Here is a 26,334-nt window from a genome sequence, read left to right on the forward strand (position 1 = left end):
AATGTTTGGGGGAATATATCTCTTACCTTTGACAATGATATCCAGAAAAGAAAGAGAATGAAATGGAGACTCATCTTGTTTCTGCCACTAATTAGTCATAAAATCTTGAACTCATCATTTCTCCTAAGCTTCAGATTCCTTGTCTTTAAAATTAAAGAGCTGTACAAGATGACCTCTAAGGACTGCAATCAGCTCCCACAGGTTCAATTAACATCTCTCTGCAGATGAGTCCCCAAACATTCTTTGGAGCCAGTCTGTGATTTTCGAACTTAATAGAGCAATATTTAAATTCCTCTGATTTGGGGTGTGGGGTAAGGGAACACGGACTGCTCCTATAGCTAGTTGGGTTTAAGTCACCTCAACTTGAAGAAGAATGTGTTCAGCTATAGGTCAAATATTTGGTTGCTTTTTGTTTGTTTTTTGGAGAAACCAAAACATCGATTTTCTGACCCCAATCTGTTTTCAAGATAAATCTTCCTTGTCCATATAACCTGGAAAGGAGGTTTAGGTAATCCTATTATTACACCCATTAGTTATGAGTAGAGATTACTTAGTTGGTCACAGTTCACTGGTTTAAAAATACAAAAGATCCAGTGCAATCAGGTTCTGCGAGAATTAGAAATGCCATACTCTTTATGAAGCTCTCCTATTGTACTGCTGTTTTTCCTCAGCAATTAATTTTTTAAAATTCCACCTCAGCACAATAATATATTCAGTCAAAATTCAGAACTGCCAAATTTAACTAAAGACTTTTACTTTTGATTATAAATCACTTTTCTTATAACCTTAAATTCTCATCATTATATAAATTTTCACCCATGTTTATGAAACAGTCCCACAGGATTAAAAGAATTTCAGTTTGAATCCAGGAGACTGGGTTTGGTATCAAGAGGACACAGTTCCAAATCCAAGTTATTAACTTTTATCTATGTAACTACAGATAAAGCAAGTTAGTTTTTTTTTTTGTTTTGTTTTGTTTTTTGTTTTTGTTTTTTAACAGTAACTTCTCTGGAACTCAGTTCTCTCCAGGGTGAAATGAAAGAGTTGAGCTAGATTAAATCAAAAGCTCGAAGATTGACAGGAAAAGACAATGACAATGTTGGAGGAATGTGGGAAAACTGGAACACTGATATATATTGTTGGTGGAACGGTGAATGGATTCAACCATTCTGGAGAAAAATTTGGAACTGTGCTCAAAAAGTTATCAAACTGTGCATAACCTTTGACCCAGCAGTGTTTCTACTGGGCTTATATCCCAAAGAGATCTTAAAGGAAAGTAAGGGACCTGTATGTGCAAAAATGTTTGTGGCAGCCCTCTTTGTAGTGGCCAGAAACTGGAAATTAAATGGATGCCCATCAGCTGAAGAATGGCTGAATAAGTTGTGGTATATGAATGTTATGGAATATTATTTTTACAGAAGAACGATCAGCAAGATGATTTCAGAAAGGCCTGGAGAGACTTGGATGAATTGAGAACCAGATCATTGTACATTGTACATCATTTTATTTTCTTTCTCATTTTTTTCCTTTTTGATTTGGTTTTTCTTGTGCAGCAAGATAATTGTATGTATATATTGAATTTAACATATTTTTTTTTTACCAAGTTTAACATATACTGGATTACTTGTTACCTAGAGGAGGGAGTGGGGAGAAGGGGAGAAAAATTGGAACACAAGGTTTAATGGGTTTTGTTGAAGGGTCTATGTTTAAGGGTTAATGTTGAAAAATTACCCATACATATTTTCTGAAAATTAACAAGCTTTAATAAAAAATAAATAAAAAGCTGTTCCCGCTTTCCCTTAAACCTGTGATTCTATTAAGTCACTGAAAGACTTTTAAGATCAGATTTTTTGTGGAAAAGGAATTTATAGATCACCTAATTTTCACTTTCATGTTGTCTTTAGTCATTTTGCTTTTAAAGCACTCATTTCTTTTTTTTTTAATTTATTTAGAATTTTTTTTTCACAGTATATATGCATGAGCAATTTTTCTCCACAACATTATCCCTTGTATTCATCCCTCCAAATTATCCCCCCCTCTCCCTTCACTCCCTCCCCCCGATGACAGGTAATCCCATACATTCTACATGTGTTACAATAAAACCTAGACACAATATATGTGTGCAAATACCATTTTCTTGTTGCACATCAAGTACTAGACTCCGAAGGTACAAGTAACCTGGGTAGACAGACAGTAGTGCTAACAATTTACATTCACTTCCCAGTGTTCCCTCTTTGGGTGTAGTTGTTTCTGTCCATCACTGATCAACTGGAAGTGAGCTGGATCCTCTCTATGTTGAAGATATCCACCTCCATCAGAATACATCCTCATACAGCACTGAGGTGTACAGTGATCTTCTGGTTCTATTCATTTCACTCAGCATCAGTTGATGTAAGTCTCTCCAAGCCTCTCTGTATTCCTCCTGCTGGTCATTTCTTACAGAGCAATAATATTCCATAATCTTCATATACCATAATTTACCCAACCATTTTCCAATTGATGGACATCCATTCAACTTCCAGTTTCTAGCTACAACAAAAAGCTGCCACAAACATTTTGGCACATACAGGTCCCTTTCCCTTCTTTAGTATTTCTTTGGGATATAATCCCAATAGCAGCAATGCTGGGTCAAAGGGTATGCACAGTTTGATAACTTTTTGGGCATAGTTCCAAATTGTTCTCCAGAATGGCTGGATTCTTTCACAACTCCACCAACAATGCATCAGTGTCCCAGTTTTTCCACATCCCCTCCAACATTCATCATTATTTGTTCCTGTCATCTTAGCCAATCTGACAGGTGTGTAATGGTATCTCAGAGTTGTCTTAATTTGCATTTCTCTGATCAGTAGTGATTTGGAACACTCTTTCATATGAGTGGATATAATTTCAATTTCATCATCTGAGAATTGTCTGTTCATATCCCTTGACCATTTATCAATTGGAGAATGGTTTGATTTCTTATAAATTAGGGTCAGTTCTCTATATATTTTGGAAATGAGACCTTTGTCCGAACCTTTAACTTTAAAAATATTTTCCCAATTTGTTACTTCCCTTCTAATTCTTGTTTGCATTACTTTTGTTTGTGCAGAAACTTTTTAGTTTGATATAATCAAAATCTTCTATTTTGTGATCAATAATGATCTCTAGTTCTCCTCTGGTCATAAATTCCTTCCTCCTCCACAGGTCTGATAGGTAGACTATCCTCTGTTCCTCTAATTTATTTATTATCTCATTCTTTATGTCTAAGTCATGGACCCATTTTGATCTTATCTTGGTATATGGTTAAGTGTGGATCCATATCTAATTTCTGCCATACTAATTTCCAGATTTCCCAACAGTTTTTTCCAAATAATGAATTTTTATCCCTAATGTTGGTATCTTTCCGCTTGTCAAAGATTAGATTGCTATAGTTATACCCTTTTTTTGTTCTTTGTATCTAATCTGTTCCACTGACCTACCGGTCTATTTCTTAGCCAATACCAAATGGTTTTGGTGACTGCTGCTATATAATATAGCTTTAGATCAGGTACACTTAGACCACCTTCCTCTGACTTTTTTTTCATTAGTTCCCTTGCAATTCTCGACCTTTTATTCTTCCATATGAATTTTGTTGTTATTTTTTCTAGGTCATTAAAATAGTTTCTTGGGAGTCTGATTGGTATAGCACTAAATAAATAGATTAGTTTGAGGAGTATTGTCATCTTTATTATATTCGCTCGGCCTATCCAAGAGCACTGAATGTCTTTCCAATTATTTAAATCTTGACTTTATTTTTGTGGCAAGTGTTTTGTAATTTTTCTCATATAATTCCTGACTATTCTTTGGTAGATGGATTCCCAAATACTTTATACTCTCAACAGTTGTTTGGAATGGAATTTCTCTTTGTATCTCTTGCTGTTGCATTTTGTTGGTGATATATAAAAATGCTGAGGATTTATGTGGATTTATTTTGTATCCTGCCACTTTGCTAAAATTCTGAATTATTTCTAATAGCTTTTTAGCAGAGTCTTTGGGGTTCTCTAAGTACACCATCATGTCATCTGCAAAGAGTGATAGTTTGATTTCTTCATTTCCTACTCTAATTCCTTGAATCTCTTTCTCGGCTCTTATTGCCGAGGTTAGCGTTTCTAGTACTATATTGAATAGTAATGGTGATAGTGGGCAACCTTGTTTCACTCCTGATCTTACTGGGAAAGGTTGCAGTTTATTTCTATTAAAGCACTCATTTCTTAATCGCTCCTGCTCCTCCTCTACCTGTTGAGCCTTTCCAAGGTATGACAAAAACTGGCACATCAATCCTGTCTGACAAAGTATGTAACATTGCATTTCCAGAGTTCTACTTCTTCAATAAAAGGGACATCTTCAAACATTTAAGTTTGGTCACGAGGTTTTTGGTTGGGCTCTTTTAACAGTGATGTAGTCATTGTGTATGTGGTAGTCCTACTTTGGTTCATTTCCGTGTCACATCATCTAAGTGGTCTCCCACTTCTCTAGATTACCTGTATCTGTTGTTTTCTATCACTGATATTGTTATAGCTATGCACTATGTCCATTTCCAAACCAATGGATACTTATAGCTTTCCAGTTCTTGCCTACCTCATAGTGCTGCTGTGAGTTTTATCACACACAGGAACTTTCTTATCATCTTCAAACTCCTTAGGGCATAAGCCTGGCAGTGGGTCTCCAGGACAAAGAATAATGGAATAAGGGAAGAAATCATCCTGGTGTAAAAGTTATTTAGGAGTGTTTTCATAGTTTGTGGAATAAAAAGCTAAGTGTGCAAGGTAGTGACTTTCAACTTTGCTTTTGCAAAACCGCAAGGAGTTTCTCAAAGGCACCTACTACTTTTTCTTTTACTCCATCAAAACTAATTACAAACAATAAGTGGTGCTTTTAAGAGGTAGTCAGTAGGAAACCAAAGGAAACAACTCCAAAGCCTGGACACCACTGGCCAAATGATGAAGCTGAAGTAAGCCAGCCACCAGAGTACTAATTTGCAGAACCTCTTCACCTTTCTCCATCAGCTTCCATCCCAAATCATAGGAATCCCTAACCTTTGGAAAGGTCCATTTAGAGTTAAGAAACCATTTGATGGAGAGATACTATATACCTCAATAATATTATTTTCCTTGTTTACCATCTATTACAAGTGGAATGTTACCCAAAATACACACCAACTTCATCAATCAATAAGCATTTATTAAGCACCTAATTGTGCCAGGCACTGTCACTTAACAGCAATCCTTTTACAATATATGTTGTTTTTTTTTTACATTCCTCCATGCTATACCATCTCTCTCAGAACTCAAAAGACTATATGCCATGGAATCTCCATGCACAGAGAGCAGCTACTTAAAAGGGCAAAGAAATTAAACAAATTATACCTCAGTTTAAAATAAACTAAGCAAACAATAGTATCATGATAAAAGTTTTTATTCTTTAAATATCAAATTTTTTACACATCAACTTTATTTTCCTCAAAGTCCTCGTTTTTTTTTTCCTTTTTAAAAAGAATCAAGTGTTCTCCCTACTCCAGGCTGACAAGTATATTTCAGTATTTGACAAAACAAACTCAAAGCCCAAATTCAGCTACAGACAAAGCACATGATCAGCCAGCCCCGAAGGTCAATGGCACAAAGTGATCGACTCTAGGGTTCCTGAGCTTGTTTCCTGTAAGTTCTCCAGGAGAGTTTTTCTGACTTCTCAAAACCATGATGGGATGAAGAGTTGAGCTATTGGCAAGCAGGGGTAGATTGCAGATAAGCCCAGTTCTTGTAAAATACTGATGCTGTTTCAATGATTCCAAAGAAAAGTGCATAATCACCTTTGCTATCCATGCTCAAGTGGAAAATTCAAGGGCAATTGTGAAAGGGGAAGAGAAAAGGATTAGAGATGTCCAACAGGGCAATCTCTCCTCAAGGTTATCTGCTCCTAGCCCAACCTGCCCACAGAAGTGGAAAATACTAAAAACATGCAAACAAACTTTTACATAAAGTTGCAATGAAAGGCAAGACTAACCACTGTTTGCTCTTGAACCATTTTGAACACAAGTATCACCAGAGCCACTTGAAAAACAAAAGCCTTGGGAACATAGGATGGGAATTACATTTCAAAGGAAGTGGTCATAAAGGTCAGATGATGGTTCCAATGACCTTGGAGAATGGAGTCTTAATTCATGAAAGATTCAGACAAATTAATTAGTAATTTTGAAAAATAGTAACCTGAAAGTAAGGAAAATTCAATGTAAGTGTACCTTCTTCTGCCAAAGACAGTCATTGAAAATTATAAAGTTTTGTAAACAGTCACTTCTCTGCTGGTAGAGAGGTTTATATAAGGAAAAAACCTGATTACCCTTATCTCCTCTTAACGGTTCTCCCACCCTCACCCTGCATCCCATGATAAAAATCATAATTCATGCAACAAAACTTTGAAAAATATACTATGTAAAGAGATTATTTTGGGAGGAGGGAAAGGGATGGCCACACCTGTGATTTCATTTGTGACAAATCCCTGCTAAGTGGGAAAAAGCTGTTGTAGATCCCCAAATCACCTGTGACCTTGTCTTATAAGCCACTGAGAGACTATGGTGACTTGTCACATGGCTTGTGTATGACTAGTATCCCCCAGGCCCTCTTGCCTATAAGGCTAGCCTCTAGGGCACACTGTTTCTAAAAATGATATTCTAATTCAGCAATGAGAGATCTGATAAAAGGGTGGGGGTAGTATTTTACCCCTGGCTGTTGGTTTGCCTTTTTTTTTTTTTTTTTTTTTTTAATAAAAAATTAAAAAGGGAGCTAGACTTCAACACTTTATTTTCTAGTATTTTGAGGTCAACTTCACTTTAGGTTTTTCTACAACAACAAAAAAAATACCCTTGCTGTATCAATCCCACAACAGCCTGGTATGGGGAAAATGAAGCTACTTCATCTAAACCAGGGTTCTTAGCCTTCTTGTACCACAGACCCTCACTTTGGAAGTCTGGCGAGGGCTAGTGATCCTCTTCTTACAATATTTTTTAATGCCAAAAATAAACTAGAGGATCGCCAAGAAAACCAATACTGAAATAACTATGACAACATACATTAAAAAAAAAAAAAAAACCCTAAAACCAGTTCACTGATCCCAGGCTAGGTGAGAACCCCTGAGCTAAACAAGCCTTTAGTGAGGCTTTTCTAACAGAAAATAATTGTCTAACTTTCAAGGTTTCAAAGTTTGCCAACTTCTCAGTGGATCTCATCAGATGCTTACTACAGTAATATTACAGCTAATTATTCATCAAAGCTCGTCCATCCTTTTTTGAGCTGCTGTCCTGAACTAATGAATGGAAAGCTCTGACTACATTTGTAAACTCAAGACACTGAAGAATGACCTGCCAATTTTTATTTCTAAACTGTTCTCAGTGAAGCACCAATTATGGACCAATGGTCGCCTACTAGTCCAGACTTTTGGGATTACCCAATTCTATATTAAGTCTGGTCGTTCTTGAGAGTTTAGTAACATCACAGCATCACATTTCTACCAAACTTCTCCCAAAGTTCAAAGATGTAAAAACGTGCCACAAGCCAAAGCAGAAGTTGTCCCTGAGTCTAGCTAGCGGAATTATTACACGAGTGTCGGAGTTCAGTCCAATTCTGTGAAGAGAAAGGACTGAATAATTTAGGGTTGCCTTCCCATCTATCCCTTCTAGATCTCATTATGTTGATTTCATATATTCAATTTCTAGAAGGCAACATTCTGGGAAACATGGGAACTAGGGACCCAACTTGGTGGCATTTAGTGTAACTAGAAATGAGCATTAGTTTGTACTTCAGAAATGACAATTCCCCTTACGGGAAGAAAAAAAAAAAGATACCTTCAAATTTTGTTCCCTAGCAAACGCCTGGGTTATTTGTAGAACCATGGCATAAAAAGCAAACAAAAACCTAAGCAAACCACTTCCTTCCTCCTCTCATTTACTCAGTGAGCTACCAGCCAAAGTTCCTTCTCTATTTTTACTGTTGACCATTTAGATCCACAAATTGGACCATAAATCATATCAAGTTGCCACCATTATTTTGATATACACCCTAAATGTTCGCTGAGAGCAATTGATATTTTAAACCCTCAGGGGGGAAAGAAAGTTGGCTTTTTTAATCAGTTAAAATTGCTTCATTTGCTTTTGCTCCAATCCTAGCTTGTGCAAAGACTGTCATCACTCTACCCTGTGGGATTCAGGCTCCCGCCCCAACTGCTCAAAAGGAGAAATCGGGCTTCTCGGTGAACATGGATACTAGAGAACAGGCCAACCGAGCAGTATCACAGCAAAACAAGTCTCCTATGATAACTGCCAAAAGGAAAAGCAGTGCTAACAGAAATGTAAACATCTACAGTGAAAGCCCCTGTAGACAAGTCCTACAAAAGTGTACAAACCATTTAGCAGCTCAATTCTTTCAATTTATACTCTCTCAAGGTGGCTTATGAGTAGCAAAGAGAGACTGAACCAGTGGCCAATCCCCCGGGATAAACTTGCTTACCCCAGACACATGGGCCTCCCTTCCTAAGGCTTGCTTTTCTGTGTGCTGAAGCAAAAGCTGGCACTTCATTGACAGACAGAATGTAGTCAGCTCATCTGTGGTTAAAATAATCTCCTCATGTTCTGTTTCAACTCTTGTATTAGGATGTGGAGCTTAAATTACATTTTGCCTCAGTCTGTCTATATATTACTTTGTACATAATATATATAATACGGAATCAAAGACAATCCCATGTATTTTAAATAGATATATGTGTATATTCATATATGCATGGTTAAGTATATATACGTGTACATATGGATTTTTTAAAAAAGAGAACATTTTATGGCTCAAATAGTAGAGAACAGGGGCTAGGGAAGGAAGACTCCACTGGGGTCACTGGACTCCTGAAATCAAGGGCACCAACTCCTCAAACAGCCTTACAAACCTCCCAGGCTAAAGAGCTAATTCTGTGAGCGTAACATCCTGTGAGCTTAAATCCAGAAGAAAAAATAAAGAGCTATATGAACTTAGTAGAGATGAAGGCATACAGCTTTCAAGAAGCACCTTGTGGACAAGGTGGAAGAACTACCACTCTCATTGATCTCTTACCATCATTTTCTAACCAAGAACTGGCAGCTATTAAGAAAAAGCTCAAATACAAAGTCTAGGGAGAAGATGGGGAAGAGGAGGGGAGAAACGAGGCTGTGACTGACCCCTGCTGCCCCATATTGGTACAACAGCAAACAGGCCCCTAGAGTGGTCCTCTGCCTAGCTAACAAAGACTGCCAGGAAGCAGCAGGAAATGCAAATTTTAATGACTTACACAGAAAGAGACAAGGCAGATACAGCTTCTTTTCACACCACAGAATATTATAAATAGAAGTCAGCTCTGCCCACAATTCTCAGAGTCTAGTTTTGGACTTCGGGTGTTGAACATAATCGGTAACGGCCAGCCATCATGGACTCTGCCTGCCATCAGAACCCTGACTAACAGTCACACTGACTTATTTTTAAAGCTTGAAAATCATTGTAGTTACTGTCTTTCCAGAGCTCATGGTACTTTAGTGGATTACTTAGTAAGGGAGAAAAAAGGGTCACCCTAAGCTAAAATATCCCCAATGTCTAGCAATTCTGATAGTTTCTAGCTCCTGCTGAATTAAAACACAACACACAATTTAACAACAAAAACATTGACATATTTTTGTTCACACATGGAAGAGTAGAAAAGAGAAAAGGTAAAAGCACAAAACTATTAGGAATAATATGTTGAAAACAAAACAAAAATTTAAGGATTTTGGCAGATGCCCTTCTGGGCTAGAATTTCATTGAGTATTTTTTAAATACCTGTGTAACTGCAGGCATATGTGATCTTTATTAAAAATCAGGCACAAAAGACTTGGAAAAATCCCTCCCCTGATCCCCAGAATTAACTGATAACTTCCATCATCACAAGTGTTCTTTAAGATTTAGACTGTCCCTTGTGCCCCCAAGGAATGGTTTTGTGCCAAAGTTCATTTCTGCTATTCTCAAAACAGAAAATTGTCTTCAAATAAAAGAGCTTTTGGACAAAGGGTCTGCCACCTTTAATCACTTTCCCGTTCCCAAAAGCCTCTGCTCTGAAACTAGCTTATGACCACTATTTTAATTCATTAATCATAAAGCAGAGAACATCCAAAGTAGTTACTTTGCACTAAATACAATATAAACGACCTACTTCCGATTACAGGTCTAGAATGGGGTTGATGAAAAGCCTGTAAACAGTTCCTTATTGCATCTTAAATCTTTGGTGTGGGGATAGGTATAGGGGTTTATAATCTAAAATATTCTATCATGATTCAATGGCAGCCTGACAACCCTACTGTTCTTTCTGCCACCTGCTCAATGTGATTTTATAACCTCCCTACTAAAACCTCTTAAAAAAAGAGGAATGGAAAAGGGGTGTAGGAATGAAACAAGAATGTTTCTCAAGACCCCCAAATTAAAATTAAAAATGCTCCTGAGAAAATGAATTCTTCTATACTCAATGGACTTGGGTTTGGATGGAAGCAGAAGGTCTTAAAAAATATACACACGGAGCCATGTGACTTTAGAATTTGCAAACTGGATGCAAGGCCTCTGTTTTCAATTACAATCAAAGATCCTGATTTGTCATGTTCATAAATCTTAAAACAGTCAATTCCCTCTTCTAGGAGTAGAAGGACTTAGATGAGAGCTCCCAAAGGGAGTGCACAGTGGGGCCCGCAGGACAGTAAGATCCCAGGGGCTGGTCTTCAATACAAAGGCCACAAGAAAGGTATTCTCCATGCTCTACACTTGCTCTGACTCCATGCTTCCAAAATCAAAGAGGGCCAATTTTAAATGGGAGCCTTCTGAAGGAAAAAGATGGAAAATGAAGATTTCCCAAGGCCACTCGAAGAGTCAGAAATGCCCATTTCACACTTGGATTTTAGTGAAGAACACAGCAAGAGTCATCACTTGGGTCTGCTCTGTCCTCTCTAAAGATCAAGACAAATCAGTGCCAAGGATATCACTTTGTGCCTCACTCAGTTCACACAGAGCTCGTAATCACGTAGTAATATTTCCGAGTAAAGCATGAGCTCAGAGAGCAAGTGCTTTAGAATCAGGGATCGCTTGAGCTTCTAGCAAATCCACCCTTTAGGGACCCCCGGGGTCTCAGCTACTGCACCTCCTCACAGTTTACAGATTAGCATACTCACTGCAGACAGAATTTTAGGGCTCTTGGTTTTTCCCTTGATTAAAAAAAAATGGGGGTAGCACCAAGTTCCACTTTAAAATGAAACTCCACTCCATCAAGCCTTTTTTTTTTTTTTTTTTTGCAATTTGTGCAGCAGATCATCATGCATGAATGACTCCTTTTTGAACCATGCCCATAAAATGCCCATAAAAATGCCAGGACCCGCACCCAAGATTCCAGCGACTCTAGCACAGCTACACTAGGCCCCTTTCTTCATTGCCCTGGAGTATCAGAGGACGACAACTCCAACAGTGTTGATCAAATGTCTAAAGTAATTTCCCCTATACTTTCTACCTTGACATTCTGCTTCCTCACAGCACTCTGGACTTTGCCTTCATCCAAATATGGAATGGGCAACCACCAGGATAGTGAGCCAGGCTGCTTTCAACCTGACAGGCAGTGGGATTTCTAAAAGCTTCTGCTTTTCAAAATGGTCAATTTCCCTCTAAAATGGTACACTTTATATAAATCCATCAGTTTTATTCCAGAATGCATCATTAATGAGAATAAAAAAGCTCGTGTGCACACACTGCCAATACATTAAAAAGGCCCAAATCTTAAACAAGTGATAAACAATTTCATTAGACAAGAGATCATAAATTACTTTGGCCAAAAATAAAAATCTTAAAAAAAAATCTGGCTCAACTTTCTGCTTGCAGGTTTCTACGTACATCGTATACATATACACCTATTTCTCAATCTGTTTTTCAAAGGAATGGGGACTAGTCAAGTCCACCTGTTCCATGGTTATGTAGGAACAATGATATTCTTTGCCAGCAAAATGAGAAGAGCGAGATCTACGTCTCCACCCACACGTTGCAAAGCCCCAAGAGCTTCTCGCAGAGAAAAACCTGCCTGAAGAATCCGGTCCACATCTGCAGCAGGGAAAAGGTGACTTGGGAGAGGTGAGGGGGATGAGGCCGGAGGACTGACCAGCTGTTCAAGTCTGTGAAGAGGCCTCGTGGCTTCCGGACAGACAGCACTTTCCCTGGTATCAGGCATTCCTGTCAATGGGTCCTGAGAGAGGACTGGAAGGAAATCGGACGGCAAGGCCTCAGTTTGCTGAGAAGTCTCAGGGATGGTTCTCTCCTCACCTGCTAAGTGTCTGGATGAAATTTCAGTCCCTACAGAGTTTAACTGACCGAAGGTTTCCACAGACGTTCCTGTGAAAGAAAAGCTTTCCCTCCTCAATTCCTGTGATTTCTGGATGTCCCCGGGAGCAGCTGCCACGCTTTCATCCACATTACCACCGACCCCACTCTGCACTTCTGCATCTGAAGACACCTGCGTTGATCTCTCAGCCTTCTCAGGTCCCAATCTCACCTGGGAGGAGGAGCCTTGAGACTCCGGCTCCTGCAGAACCACAGGGGGATGCTGACTCTGGGGTGGCTGCTCAGATTTCTCCTGACTCTCGATTCGATCTTCAGCTGCTTTAAGCTTGGGATGGGTTACTTCTTCAGATGTAAGGTTTCCTGGAGATTCTTGACAACTAATGACTAAAAGTTGGTGAAGTTCCTTCAAAGCGGCTGTTACAGATAAAGCAGATTCCTCTGTAGGTGCCGCAGGGTCCGTGGAGATCAGCCCATCACCAGATAGACTTAATGAAGAGCAATTTTCCCTTAATAAATATGACAACTGACTCTCTGTTTCTGACATTTCAACATTACTTTCTGGGGGCTGCAAATCACTAGCTGACACGGGATTACTCACGATTACAGAAGAGGAGTTTGGCTTTGAAGCCTCAGCTTCCACCCAAGGATTATCAAAAGTGAGATCGGAAGCATCAGCATCCTCAGTGCCAGTGCTGTGCCCGCTTGCCAAGCTATGGACAGCTACCACGGATTGCTCCGCCACATCTATTTCCATGATTGTTTCAGTGAATGAGCTGCCAAATGATGCCGAGGATGGAGCGGAGTCTTCTGCCTGTGGATGGCCCGGCATAGATCGCTCAGCTCCACTATTCTCAGTTTGTGAATTGTCAGATCTTTGCTGAGTGGGAGGAAGGCTGGGCTGTAATTCAGAGCCAAACTCGGTGCTCCAGGGTAGTTGTGGGCTGCCTAACTCACGCTGTAGCTCAGCCTTAGACCGTTCACCCACTGGCTGTGGGGGCTGTTGGGGGCCAGTTCCCTGACTCGGCTCCTGGCAAGGTGAACACGAATCATTCTTATCTAGATATGTTTGTGTATGGGGCACCTGGGTGGCTAAAGCAGACAAATCCTCTTTGTGTTGTGTATCAGGACTCCCTTTGATGCTACAGGTGCTTTCTGTAGCAGGTGGTTTCAGATCATCTGCCATGATTGTTTCTTTTGATGAATTCCAAAGAATAGGAGCTGACCTCGGAAAGTCTGGAGGCTGGTCGTCCATGGTGCAGTCGGATGAGGCCTGGGGAGGGTCCAGGAGAGGAGGACATTCTTTCTTATCTGAGGTTACCGGGGAGTCAGCTTTCGGCTTGTGGGAGCAGATGGAAGCAGGAGCAGAGACAGAGCGATCAAGATTTACGGGGTGACTGATCTTAGAGCTGAGTCCTAATGAATGGGCTGCACTGTCAGATTCACCGCAGGTTGGTAATGATGTTCCCAGTGAGGTAGTTTCTTTATCACTTTTCTCTACATGGGAAGAAAGGGAGAAGGAGGAGCTTATGAGCACATATTAAAGAGAAATTATTTAAACCTCACAATGTAGATTAGGTGTAAATATGTGCTTCCTAAAATATATTCAATTGCATCTAATATGATGTAGTCAAGTTCTCACAAATGTTCAAATAATGATTAATGCCCAGTGCTGAGGTGATCTACCCTCCCAGTTGTGCAGCTACAGGGTGCTAAGAAGCCAAAATGAGATCTGGACAGGCTGAGGTGGGAAGGATGGGAAAACTATGCAGAAAAAGGCTATCATTCTTCTGGGGACCTGTTTGATGCAGTGGATCATGGTAAAATTAAAATTTTACCACTAACACTTGCTGTCTGAACCTTGGCCAACTTCATCTTTCTGTCTCAAGTTTCCTTAACCTCAAAATGGGGCTAACCACCACATCTACCTCCTAGCAGAGAGGCTCTAATGAGATTATGTAAATAGCTTTGCAAAGTGCTATACATAAATGTAAGCTATCATTAACAATCCTTCTAATCCTGGCCCCCAGAACACACCATGGCAGGAATGAGAAGTCAGTTTTAGAGGAAATGTAAAGATGAGATACAACTTATTTCTACAAAAATCACTTAACTTTAAAAGTATCTCAGCAATTACTTTATAAAGTAAAACGTAATGGAGGCATCAAGCCTGGGAAACCAGCTTCAAATAGACCAGTATTTATCAGAATTTACTAGGGAATCTACTTTTTGCTGGACACAAGGGGTACAGAGATCAAAGGAAAAGATGCCCCTGCTTTCAGGGAGCTGAGAGTCTGCCAGAGGATACATGTACATTAAGTACATACAAAATAAGTAAAAGGTGTCTTCTGGGGGGCACAGTGAGGTGGGAGTGGGTGGCAGACATCAGGATGTTGAAGTAGTACTTTGAAGGAAGCTAGGCATACACAAGTGAAAAACACATTCTGGATATGGAAAAGCCCACATCACTAAAGGCAAGGTCAAGTGGGCTGGAATCCATAACGGAGCAGGAAAAGTAATGTGACACAACGGACTTCAAAATGCTCAAAAGAGGAGAATGGGAGCTTCTAAACTTAGTTAAATAAAGAAGTGGACTGATAGAAAATCTGGCAATTGTGAAGCTGTTTGGGAGGCTAGGTTTATAGGTGCCGAAGGTCTGAATTATATGAACAATTGTATGAGAGGAGGAAATATAGAAGAGGGCTGTCTTGAGATAGAAATGACAAGAGTGGGATATCTGTGTGAATAGGAAAGGTGATGGTAAGGATGACTTCCAACGGTGTTTCAGGAGTTAGGAACCTAGGAAGTATAGCTGTGCTCTCAACAAGAATCAGGGAGTCAAGAAGTAGGCCCTTTTTTGAAAAATAAATGAGTTTCGTTTTGCACAGACCGAGTCTGAGATACTTACAAGACATCCAATATCCAATAGGCAACTGATTGGGCTTAAGAGAAAGGAATGGAATTCTAGATAGTGATTTAACAGGTGGGAACTGCTGAAGCCCACAAGATAGAGCAGGGAGTGAGGAACTAGGTTTAAGTCCTCCCTCTCTCTCTCTCTCTAAATATATAGAAAATGGGCTATGTGACTGCACAAAGCACCAGCATCTAAACCCTTGCAGATCACACACTGTAGATGAGTTTGCCAATTTCCATTAGTAGAGAAAGGCTCCAAAAACTATCTCAGAACTGGGCAAATCAATCAATCAATCATAAAAAATCCAAGCAATTAGATAAATAAAGGTTTGGGACAAAAGATGTCCCAAACATGTGTATGTGTGTGTGTGTACACAGACTTAAGATTTTTCATATCCTGATTGCTGATAAGTGGGAGTCTTCACAGTAAGCTTAAACTTGGCTCAACAATATACAGCCCATGTCTCGAAATAGCTTTGGTCCCACTTTTCCAACTGGATTTTCTTCTCAAGTCACACCCATTTTAGCAGGGATTCAGTTGCAAGTTGGCTCCCTGCACTAGCTTAAAAGCTGTCTACTTATATGGACCTGAGGCCAGCTAGGAGAGCTCACACACCAGCCAACCTGGTAAAGGAGGCTCAGTGGCTTGGTTAAGGTAAGGCTCAGCCTTTGTTATGTGTCTCAAGCCCTTGAGATGGAGGCTTAATGCGCTATTTAGGGTTCATGAGTGAAGGGGAATAAAATCACAAGTTTCATTTAAATGCCTCAAGATATCTCTAATGAGACCTTATGGTTAAAACGCTATAACTTGGGGGGAAGGAAAGGGCAAAGGTTCAGGCCAATAATGGTCCCTTGGCTCTATAGTAAAAAGCTCAGCCAGAAACCTAAGGTGACCCTGGCCCTCGGTCTCATTGCCTACAGCCCAGAGATGAAGTGACCTCTTATACTTCTACTAGGCCCGGCTCTGTAGTAGAGGACCACGGAAGGGAAGAGGAGGAGAGTGGGGATATCAACAACCGGATCATGACTGTTTTTAATTGGACAGTGGCAAGGGAAAGAAAGCACCATGTATCTAAACAATCAGCCAGCAAAACAACCCTGTGAGACCTTGAATGGGCACTTGCAAGATAGTTTCTTTCCCAGCCCTGCCAGCAGCTCCCATGTCAGGACAAGGAAAGAATAGCATCTTTTCTGAAGGTTCTCCATGGGCAGCTGGGACCCCGGTCAGTACTGGGAGAAGGTGGGCCGCTGATACCACTGACTCTGTGGCCCGGATGGGAGGCCTGGGGTCCAAGATGGAAATAACTCCTGCCCAGGTGCCCTCAAAGGAGTTATTCTGTGAGGAGGGATCGAACCAAGTACCTTTGGCTCTTCAGAGGAAAGAAAGTGTGAATCCCAAGGAGAATGTTAACACTAGTAATGTTTTTTACACTGGCTTAATATCACTTAGTCATCACGGTTAGTTGTTAAATTTTTAATTAATGTGGTCATTTCTCTGGGCGGTTTCCACAAAAGACAATCATAAAACCATGAACTTGTACACATACATATATATGCTTCTCTCTATATATGTATGTGTGTATGTACACAACTCATGTATTCCAGCATACATATGCTGCGTGCAGGCTAGTGTAATTAAACAAGGGACATGGTGAATTAAGAAGCTTGGATACCACCCCTGCGGGACACACAGGTAAGATCCCTGATGTTACTCAGACCGATCACATGAAGACGGTATTGAAGGCTTAAAGTGATGGCTATAAATACCTGGTCTGAGGCCCATTCCAGCTGCAGTACACACACATTACATGCATCAAGGCTTCTGACGCTCTGTTTGAATTAGGAAACAGACAAGCAAACGTGGGTTAACAACTCAAACCACACAGCATGCAAGGTTACAGTTGCCACACCTGCCATGGTTGGAGCCAGGGAGGGGGAGGGATAGAGCGGGACAGGCAGGAGTCCTGATCACCCAAGAGCTCTGCTGGACAGTCCTGTCACATTGTGGCTGTTCAGACGTCCTGTCTGTCTGTCAGTGTCTGTCTGTCTCGCACGCGCACACACACACACACACACACACACACACACACACACACACACACACACACAGTCAGGTCTGCTGCCTTGGGGACAGATGGCGATTAGATGAAACAAAGTCTGTGTGGGTAGTAAAAGGGAACAACCACGTGCAGTGTTCACTTTTCTCCCTTTCCCTTCACTTTATGTCTGGCTCATAAAAGAAAGCTAGCCAGATCGGAATCAAGCCCCACTCTCACTAATGCCCTGATTCTGCTCCTAGTGTCAGAGCTCAGACCCGGGCTGAGGGATCAAGGCCAAGATTCCCTGCCGGGCCATGAGCCCGGCCCTCACAAAACCTCTGCTTTTAAGCCTCAGAACTCTTCAGTCCGGTTTTCCTGTTGACAACAGGAAGTCTGTGAACCTGAGAAAGGAGAGACTGAGGCACTGGGCAAAACAGAGGGACCGTTTCCGTTTAAGGCTTAATTAAGCCAGCTACAATTTGTTAACAGAATATAAAAGAGTAAATGCTATGTTTTTCCTTCTTTATAAATTACCATTCTGTTTGTTCATCCCAAAGGAAATGACTTAAGGGACTTGCCCTGACTTCTCTTCAACCATTTCCCTTCACCATCTAACAGAAATGGGTCACTAGAATGGACTGGAAGATTATGGATCCACCATAATCATCAGCTGCTGTTCCCAAAGCCAAATCTCCAGAGCTGCAAAAGGAAGATTTAGGGGAGGGAAGAGTTTGCACAAACTCACTTATGTTTAAAAATTCTTACAGAATGACCGAGAGCCACAATTTCACTATTTCCCCTTTGGTGGCGCCTATTCTGAGTATCTGCCCATTCCCAACCCCTAAATTCCTACTTCTCTGCCTAAAGCAGCAAGACAGCACTAGAGCCATGATGGCCAATTCTACTCCTCCCATTCCAAAAGGAACCTGGTCAGTTATGACCAGGAAGCAGTAACAAACTGGAGGACTATCCAGAATTACTTCTCTATTAAAGTTTTCCTTTAATAAACAGGTATCCCCTTACCACCTGTGGCCATGTCAATATGACCTCTAACCCTAAATAACAGAACTTTGTGGGTGACATTAGCCATGGGGATATATAACTAAATTCAAACTTTTATTTTGCTCTGAAAATCTTGGCTAAGTGATTAGTCTCTGGAATTACTCAGGTTACAGCACATAAGACCCCCCAAAAAGAATATGAGGTAGTATGGTTTGATTTTGTGTATCACTGTTCAAAAACGGGATCTTACCAGAAGTACAAGCAACCCCTGAATTTTCAGTCACATGTCTTATTATTTCTGATTCTGACAGCATGTTCAGGGGGAAAAAAGGGGACAAAGGAAGGGCATTTCTTCACAGACAGAGAGCTACTCTTTCCACTTAGTCCAACTTCCTGTCAAAAGGGGGGGCAGGAGAGAAAGAAGAGGAATGATTATCATCATCCCAGTTTGCATCTGCTCAGTAAGAAATGAGGCAGGTGTTTGCAAGACACATCACTTATAAAAGGGAGCCTTTTTCTGAATTACAAGGGCTTCTTTGATGAAAAGCCCAAGAAATATGAGATACCTAGTAAAAGATTTATGAGGAAAGAACTCAATAGGCATCACCCATAGCAACAAATTTCTTCTTGGTCTAACAACCACTTTGCTCTCCTTCACTGTATTAAGAAATGGGAGTGGGCTGTGAGAAAGCCTTCTGGAATGCCTCCTGCAGAAGCTGCCAAGCAGACTAAGAAAGGGGGCTAGATTCTAAGGCCTGCCCTTTCCTGACTCGTCCCTCCGCCACCAAAATAGGAAATCCAGCCAGCTCAAATACCTGCATCCTCGACGGACTTTTGAAGCGCTTCTGCTAGTTCCTGGTCTGCAATCTCCTCCGGCCGAATGTCATCTCGCCCTGAACCGTACGCTAACCTCGCACATTCGGGGAGCTCTCCCTCTGGAAGGAAGGTGGTTTGCGTGCCTGTGGTGCCAATCACTAGTACATTTTTCTTGAGGTCAATGGAACACTGAGAGAGATGAAATCAAAACCCAAATGAGGAGGATTCTGCTCCTCATTGCATAGGCCGGAGCTGATTTTGATTAAGTGAAACAGATTAAATGCCTTCAGAAAAACTCAGCTCTTCAAATGAAGAGATGTACTTGAATGGAAATTACCATTTGCCAAGAGCAACACTTACAGGAGCAAAAGAAAGTCAAGTTAATCATTCTGGCTAAAAGGGCTAAACCTTTTATCATTTAAGATTCTTCTTATTGAGAGTTTTCAGGTAGTGGGAGTTAATAGTAATAAAATTAAAATCAAAGACTAATATGCAAAATGTTACTAGTTAAACATAAAACAGCATCTCCTGCTCTGTATCTGCTATGCTTGGAATCCAAGCGATGGCAAGTGGCCACAGAAACCCACAGTCTGTTTCTAATCATTCTGGAGAATAAAGGGGAGGCAGCCTGGTCTAGCAGACTCAGCTTTGGGGACCGAATTCAAGTGCCACCACTCTAACACAACACACACACACACACACACACACACACACACACACACACACACACACACACACACACACACACCATCTACATTTAGTGTAGGGCAAGTTGCCGAACCTCTTGATGCCCTCAGGAAAGGCATCTCTCAGCCAAGAAGTTTAAGAGCAGCTGCTGTTTCAAAATAGAGTTCTCTTCCTGGGAGTTCCCTTTATCCAGTGAATCAGAAGTCTACCCCAGGTATTTAAAAACAAATGGCTATGAAACAAAATTCTGTACTTTGACTAGCATACGAGTAGGTCTGTGTCCACCATATAAAGGCAGCACTCCCAAACTCATCCATCAGTGACTGCTTGCTGAAAAGTGCTGGTTACCAGACTGTAAGCTCCTAGAGGGGAGGGACCAATGCCCTGTTACCCTGACAGGCACAAGTGGTATTCAATAAAACCTTGTTGGCCATCATCAGCAAAAGCAGAGCACCTTGGGTTTACAATGATGAGCCCTTAAGTGCAATGAGGCATCCTCTTCAGCAAATGTATTCATGTAACTATGGACAATCCCTTAATCTAAAGTAAAGGACGACTGCTTTTTTTTAAACCTATGAAAAGCTAGAAAATAGCATTCTTGTACTACTAGAACAAGCACCTTGCATAAGCTCTCTATAGACAAATTCTAGAATTGTTTTTTTTAGTACAAATCTACAACTTGTTTGGAAAGGATACCATGTCCATTGGCTATTTCACTGTGCTCTAACCCATCTCCCCAACAGACTGGGAAGTCTAGGAGATCACCAGTAAGCTGGGAGCTGAGATGCCCACAAACACAAAGACAGAGCTTTTTTCTCTCCAGTGATGCTCTTAATCTTGGCAGGCCAAGGATGGGAAAAGTAGGGAGAGTTTTCTGATTGGAGTCTAGCTCTCAGTCTCTCCAGTTTAAATACCCAATCAAGGCACGGATTCAAAGAAACATTTAGTAGATGGACAATGTTGGTACATCTCCTGCCTCTCTCATGTACTACCAGATTCCAAAAGAAGAACCATTACCTGATGTCGCTTGAGCATGTCCAGTCCCAGAAGCATGTCCATGGGCTGTTCCTCAAGTATAGAAAAGGAACATGGCAGGAAATCCCCTTCAATCTGAACTTGAGCTGAAGCACAGAGAGAAAAGCAGATATTGCTATGAGTTTTGTGAAGGGCATTCTTTGGAAACTGGATTACTAGAAATATGGCCCGGCAATATCCTTCAACAGATTCTGCAATCAACAAGAGTTAAAATGACAAAAGGCCATGATCATGGTCAATAAGCATAGCCAAATCTCTTGGAATCACTGAGCACTTTTTGTTTCTTGGTTTAAAAACTAGTCTGGGCTCTAGCTCAAAAGAGATTCCTAGGGGTAAAGCAAGTGAAGGGCATGTTTATGTTTAAGGTGGAGCAATGTTATTTAGAACAGATGCAGAACTTGTGGGGAAAACTGAGAAGAAACCGTTTCTTTGACATGAACTATTTTCTTCTCACTTATAGCTTTTAAAAAAGTGATACAGTAAGATGACAATGTCATCCAAAGAACAAAGAAAGCCTTCTGAATCTTCAGCCCCCTCTTCTCTGGCCTGCTCCCAACAACACGTCTCCTGGCAAACACAAGCCAGTTCTGCTGCCAGAGTTTGCTTTTGGAATTCTATACTTGTCAAATGGAATGGGCTAAATACTTGCAAATTACAAGCCTCGTTCTGGAATTTCTGGATTATACAAAAATGGAACAGGACCTGTAATCTTTTCCCTCCTCTGGGACAGCAATGTTTCTAAAGGCCATTCATCTGTTGTCAATCTTTTCACTTGGTATGTTTACTTAGTCTTCTGGCTAAAGGTTTTGGTAATTTTATACTTGGATCGAGTATCAGCTATTATCCACTAAAATGAAGAAAATAGTTAAGATTTCTGTTTTTTTGTTTTTGTTTTTAAATAAGTAGTTTTGAATATTTAGGTGACAAGCTGGTCACATAGAATAAAGAGAAATGTCTAAGAAGTCTTTGGCTTCTAGAAAGTAATGGACAAAATGACTGGTTTGCATCCACAAGGAAACTTTTCATGTCTATAAACAGATATTTCCAGTAGGCATATTTTTACCACTTCCAACTTGCCCACAAGAAGAAAGGCCAAGGGGGATATGTAATTTTTTAGCTCTTTTTTTTTTTTTAATCATTTTTAAATTTACTATCCAGAAAGAAGCTAGGAGTCATGTTTCTTGGGTCCCTAGAACAGTTATCAACTAATTATTTCTGGAGCTTCTATCTACACCTGCCCTCAGGTCTTTGACACAGCTTCTAATATAGCAAAGAATTTCCCCCAAAGCTAAATTTTTTAGAAATGCAGAAGACAAGATCTCATTACTGGACAGAAAGGCCTGGATTATCAGAGATGCATCATCTCTCTAACCCAAATGATTTCTGAACAAAAATTCTTCAACAAGTGGCCACACCACCTCTACTTGAAGATCTCCAGCAGCAAGAAGGATGAGTGTGAGCAGATGGTAAAATTCAATGAGTTTACCAACAGGCTAATGGATGGGATCTCCATGAACAGGAAAGAGAATTTCGTTCCTTTTCATTGATTGGCACTGATGTGTCAACACCAGCAATAACAAGATTGCTCATGCATCTATTAGTGAAGTCATGAAAACAACACTCCCTTTCTCAAGTATAGGGTAATTACAATAGATTCTATTTTGCTGAATTAAACAATGCATCTCACTACCATAAGGGGAACAAACCCACACTAAGCTTCTGAGACTTTACTTACCAAGATGCACTCTGCCAATAATCTTCTGTGTGCCGACACCTTTGGCAATCCCAGCCCACCGGCGATCTACAAGTCTCATTATATTACACCTTTCTGCGCAAGCTTGGCTCATGATGGTCATCTGGGCTCCTGAGAAAAAGAGATGTCAGCACCAGACTTATTTTAGAATCATTTAACAATCTAACTCATCAATTTACTCCACAGGTGCACGATGAAGGATTCACAGTTAACTGGAATGGAACATAAAACAAGACACATTCAGGCACAAACCCAAGATTTTTCTCCTTTGTTAACAAGAGGGAACTAACAAAGTTGCCCCTGTAAGCAGGCCATCGACCAAGCATTGATGGAGATAACTCTCTCTTCTGAATTAGAACTAGGAAATAATGTGTGTGCTCCAAAATCAAGCTGAACACGCTGTGCTGTTTCCTTCAAAACAAAATGTAAGCTCCTTAAGACCAAGGCAATTTGGATTTTGAATTTCTAGCACCTTGCATGTTTTAAGTGCTTAATAAATATTTTGTGGAATGAGTGTTTTCTTATAGCACAGGCCTCGTTTGTTTCTCATGGATTTTTGAAACCACCACAATAAAGCAGGATATAAAAATACATATGGGTCCCAGCAGCCAGGACACAGGTGAAGAGAATGACAAGCATGTTCAAGTGATGACCCAAAGTTCCTGAAGATAATATTGTTAAATTCTGAGCTGCTGACGTCTAATAACTTCAAAACATTTTACTAAGCACTGTCACTCCTATTTTATAAAACCTGTGGAATCTGAATTCAGTTTAACTATTTGCCTTGAAGACACCTAAAAAGTGGATAGGAGGGCTCAAAATTGATCCCCCAGTCCTAATTCCCCTCTCAGCACTAACTACTCAAATCACTTCAATTAAAAGATGAGGGCACTCAGGCCAAGTTCTACTCCTAGGCACTGGGCTCTGGCGACGGTATCTATGCTTTCAATTCAACTTTGACCTAAATTGATGGAACTGTTCCTATCCTGACCTCTCTTCTAATCTCATTTCATATTTCCAACTTAAGCCAAGACATTTCCATTTTGTTAGCTTTGAGGTAACTTCAAAACTCAAATTTGCCCACAACGAAACTCCTGATCTTAGTCCAGATCATGATTCCCCAACATCCTCCAAGAATACCTTCACTCATCTGGTCACCCTGAACCAAACCTTGGCATCAGTTCCTAAATCCCAGGGATTCTCTTGGCATTTCCTCCTTCTCCCAAGATCTTCCATTACAAAGAATCTAGGCACTTATGCCTGAATTGCTATAATTGCTAGTAGTCTTGCTGTGACATGAGGATGCTAGCTCAGCTGTTTTCAGGTTTTACAACATACCCCATTTTGCAACTTGTCTTCAAAAACCCTTCAAAGATTCCCTAATGACAATAGGGTGAGCTGAAGTATAGGCTCAAGCCTTAGTTTCTAAGCCTGGCTTTCAAGGTCATTCTCTCTAACCCTACCTCACCAATCTGATCATACACTCCTCTTAGACACAAACATGTCAGCTTGCCTCAGACTATAATATGAACATGCCCAAACTTCATTCCTTTAGCAGGCTTAAGAAATGGTGGTGCCCAAAATACAAGGTAGCCCAGCATCCCAAGACTTCCTGAGTGTTGACAGCCACCCAGAATTTTCTCACGGTTATATCTGGTCAGGAAAGAGATGATAGAATGCTGTATCACCTGAATCCACAAAGGCTTTCACAGGATGTCCATTCACTTTGCAGTTAATATAAAGCATCACTACTTGGCCAAAGCTCTCGGGAGCTTCTTCCATAGCTATTGTCATGTTTTCTTCAATGTTCTGTTGCCTATAATGAATCAAAATCAGGTACCAAGAGCATTATTTCCATTAATAGAAATCTAGGCATTTTAAACAAAACAATTAAAAAATAGATTTGCCCATTCCTCCTGCCCCCAAGTGCAGGCTAGTTATAAGCAGCTGAGTCATGGCTTTAGAAAGGAACGCTTTTATCCAGTGGCTGCTTAAGAAAGTTGAAATTCGTGCTGTTCACAGAGAGCTCTTCATAATCTGAAGATAAAATGTCATTTACATAAGAGGCCATGTCTTATTTCTCTTGTAGAAACTGATGCTGCAGACTATGGTAGGAGGTAGGTTGATTTTTGCAGTCAGGTGGCCTGAAATGTATCTAGGACTAATATCTGGGGTCAAAGTTATTGGCTACTCCGAAGACCATAACTCCAACAAAAGAAAGATTATGCAGCCTTTGGAACTTCATCTGACATATGAATTAACTGAACTCAGCCCAGTGTTGCTTGGTGATTTGCTTATGATCACACACATTTGAGGGCCTTTGGGGGAAACTAGAAGTTGGGTTGTCTTCAGCTTCCCAGACCAGTACTTCTCCACTGTACTTAGCCTCCAAGTTGCACAGTGGCCAGAAGAGGTTCCAAAACAAACACTAAGAATAGAAAAGACCAATTCGGCCTCTTAGAGTCTTGCAAAGGGGAAAGCAACTGCAGCCATCACTTTAATCTTCACACCTGAATGCTTCAAGTAGCTGCAGTTAATGAAATCATGAATTGTTCTAATCACAGCCACAATGCCTGTGAAATTCTGCAGAAGGGCATTCCAATATGGCACAGAGCTTTATGGCTCTGGACAGACCATGGACAGACAACTCATGTCCTCCCAAAGTAAGATGGGGATGTTTTAAGGCAACTGATGAGCTACAAGTGTGCCAGTCTTTTGTGAAAATATTAGAATTGAAGGGACCTAATGGGCAGTGATCACCCTGCAAATAAAACAGTCATCTTCTTGGGCAGGATGAGAATGGAAAATCCCAGACACCTGATTTGAAATGTGCCACCTTTCAAGTTTCCCATGAAATTTTAGGGTGCCTCAGTACCCTAAAGCCTCGCCCCAGTGGCACATCCTCACAATCTGATGGGTACCATGCCAACATAAGATAGCCTCCTCACAAAGCCAAGTCTGTGGAGGGAATTTAGAAAGAAAGCAAAGTGTGCTGTACAATGGTGACTTTGTATTAACTGAACAAAGATGAAGCTCTGCTACAATCCCCTGCAAACTAGTACTGGTCATTCACGTATTCTGTGCATGCTACACAGGAAGCTATTCAAAGCGTACAAGGTTTCCTTTTTAAAGGAAGAGATGTCTTAATTTTCCTCTAGGAAGCAATATGAGACTTACTGATATCTGTGGTTACTCTTATTTTTCTCTTTTCCCAATAGTCCAACATCACGGTGATATTTCAAGGGAACCGTTAGCACTTTTATAGCTGGCAAAAAAAAGCCAGGTAGGCCCTCAGCAGCCCAGGCCTCCAAGGGTACTTATAGGTAGCTGAGGCCTTCCACAGAGACATCTATGCATGTGTCTGCTTTCCCATTTCACTTAGTCTATTTGCCAGGGATGTTTTTAAAAGCTACTTACTGGGGATAATGCTTATGGGACAAGAACCAAAAGGACGCGTACATTCCTTATATTGCTCGCTTAACGGTAACACAGTATGTACCTTCAATTTTCATAGAAATATCTAGAAAATACTTTCTTGTCATGTGAAGTGCTCATTTAATGTACTGTTCAAATTGGTCTTCGCTTCTGTTAGAACAAAGCTCAAACAGAGTAGGAATAAACTCTGCCGTGGGCCACAGAGGCAGACAAGCGACAGACAAATGTGGAGATTGATTTTCATCACTGGGGACAGCACGAGAATCTACAAGAACACAGCTACTCTTTCACTGAG

General features: G+C 40.6%; 1 protein-coding gene across 2 annotated transcripts in view; it reads right to left on the reverse strand.

Moving 5' to 3' along the window:
* Positions 1-11,715: 11,715 nt before the first annotated feature.
* Positions 11,716-26,334, reverse strand: part of LOC141564109 (protein DDI1 homolog 2) — a 28,441-nt gene continuing 13,822 nt past the window's right edge. Inside the window, exons 5-9 of one of the 2 annotated variants that reach the window (XM_074306190.1) lie at positions 24,293-24,420; positions 22,587-22,715; positions 20,834-20,937; positions 19,129-19,318; positions 17,040-17,102 (exon numbers count right to left, since the gene is read on the reverse strand). In XM_074306190.1, the coding sequence (XP_074162291.1) occupies positions 17,086-17,102; positions 19,129-19,318; positions 20,834-20,937; positions 22,587-22,715; positions 24,293-24,420 (568 nt within the window). In that variant the 3' untranslated portion in view covers positions 17,040-17,085. Of the gene's footprint in view, positions 13,857-17,039; positions 17,103-19,128; positions 19,319-20,833; positions 20,938-22,586; positions 22,716-24,292; positions 24,421-26,334 lie in introns of those variants that run through there. The other variant, XM_074306189.1, reaches the window with a different exon arrangement.

This window comes from Sminthopsis crassicaudata, chromosome 3 (genome assembly GCF_048593235.1).
Source record: "Sminthopsis crassicaudata isolate SCR6 chromosome 3, ASM4859323v1, whole genome shotgun sequence".
In the NCBI taxonomy this organism is placed as follows: Eukaryota; Metazoa; Chordata; class Mammalia; order Dasyuromorphia; family Dasyuridae; genus Sminthopsis; species Sminthopsis crassicaudata.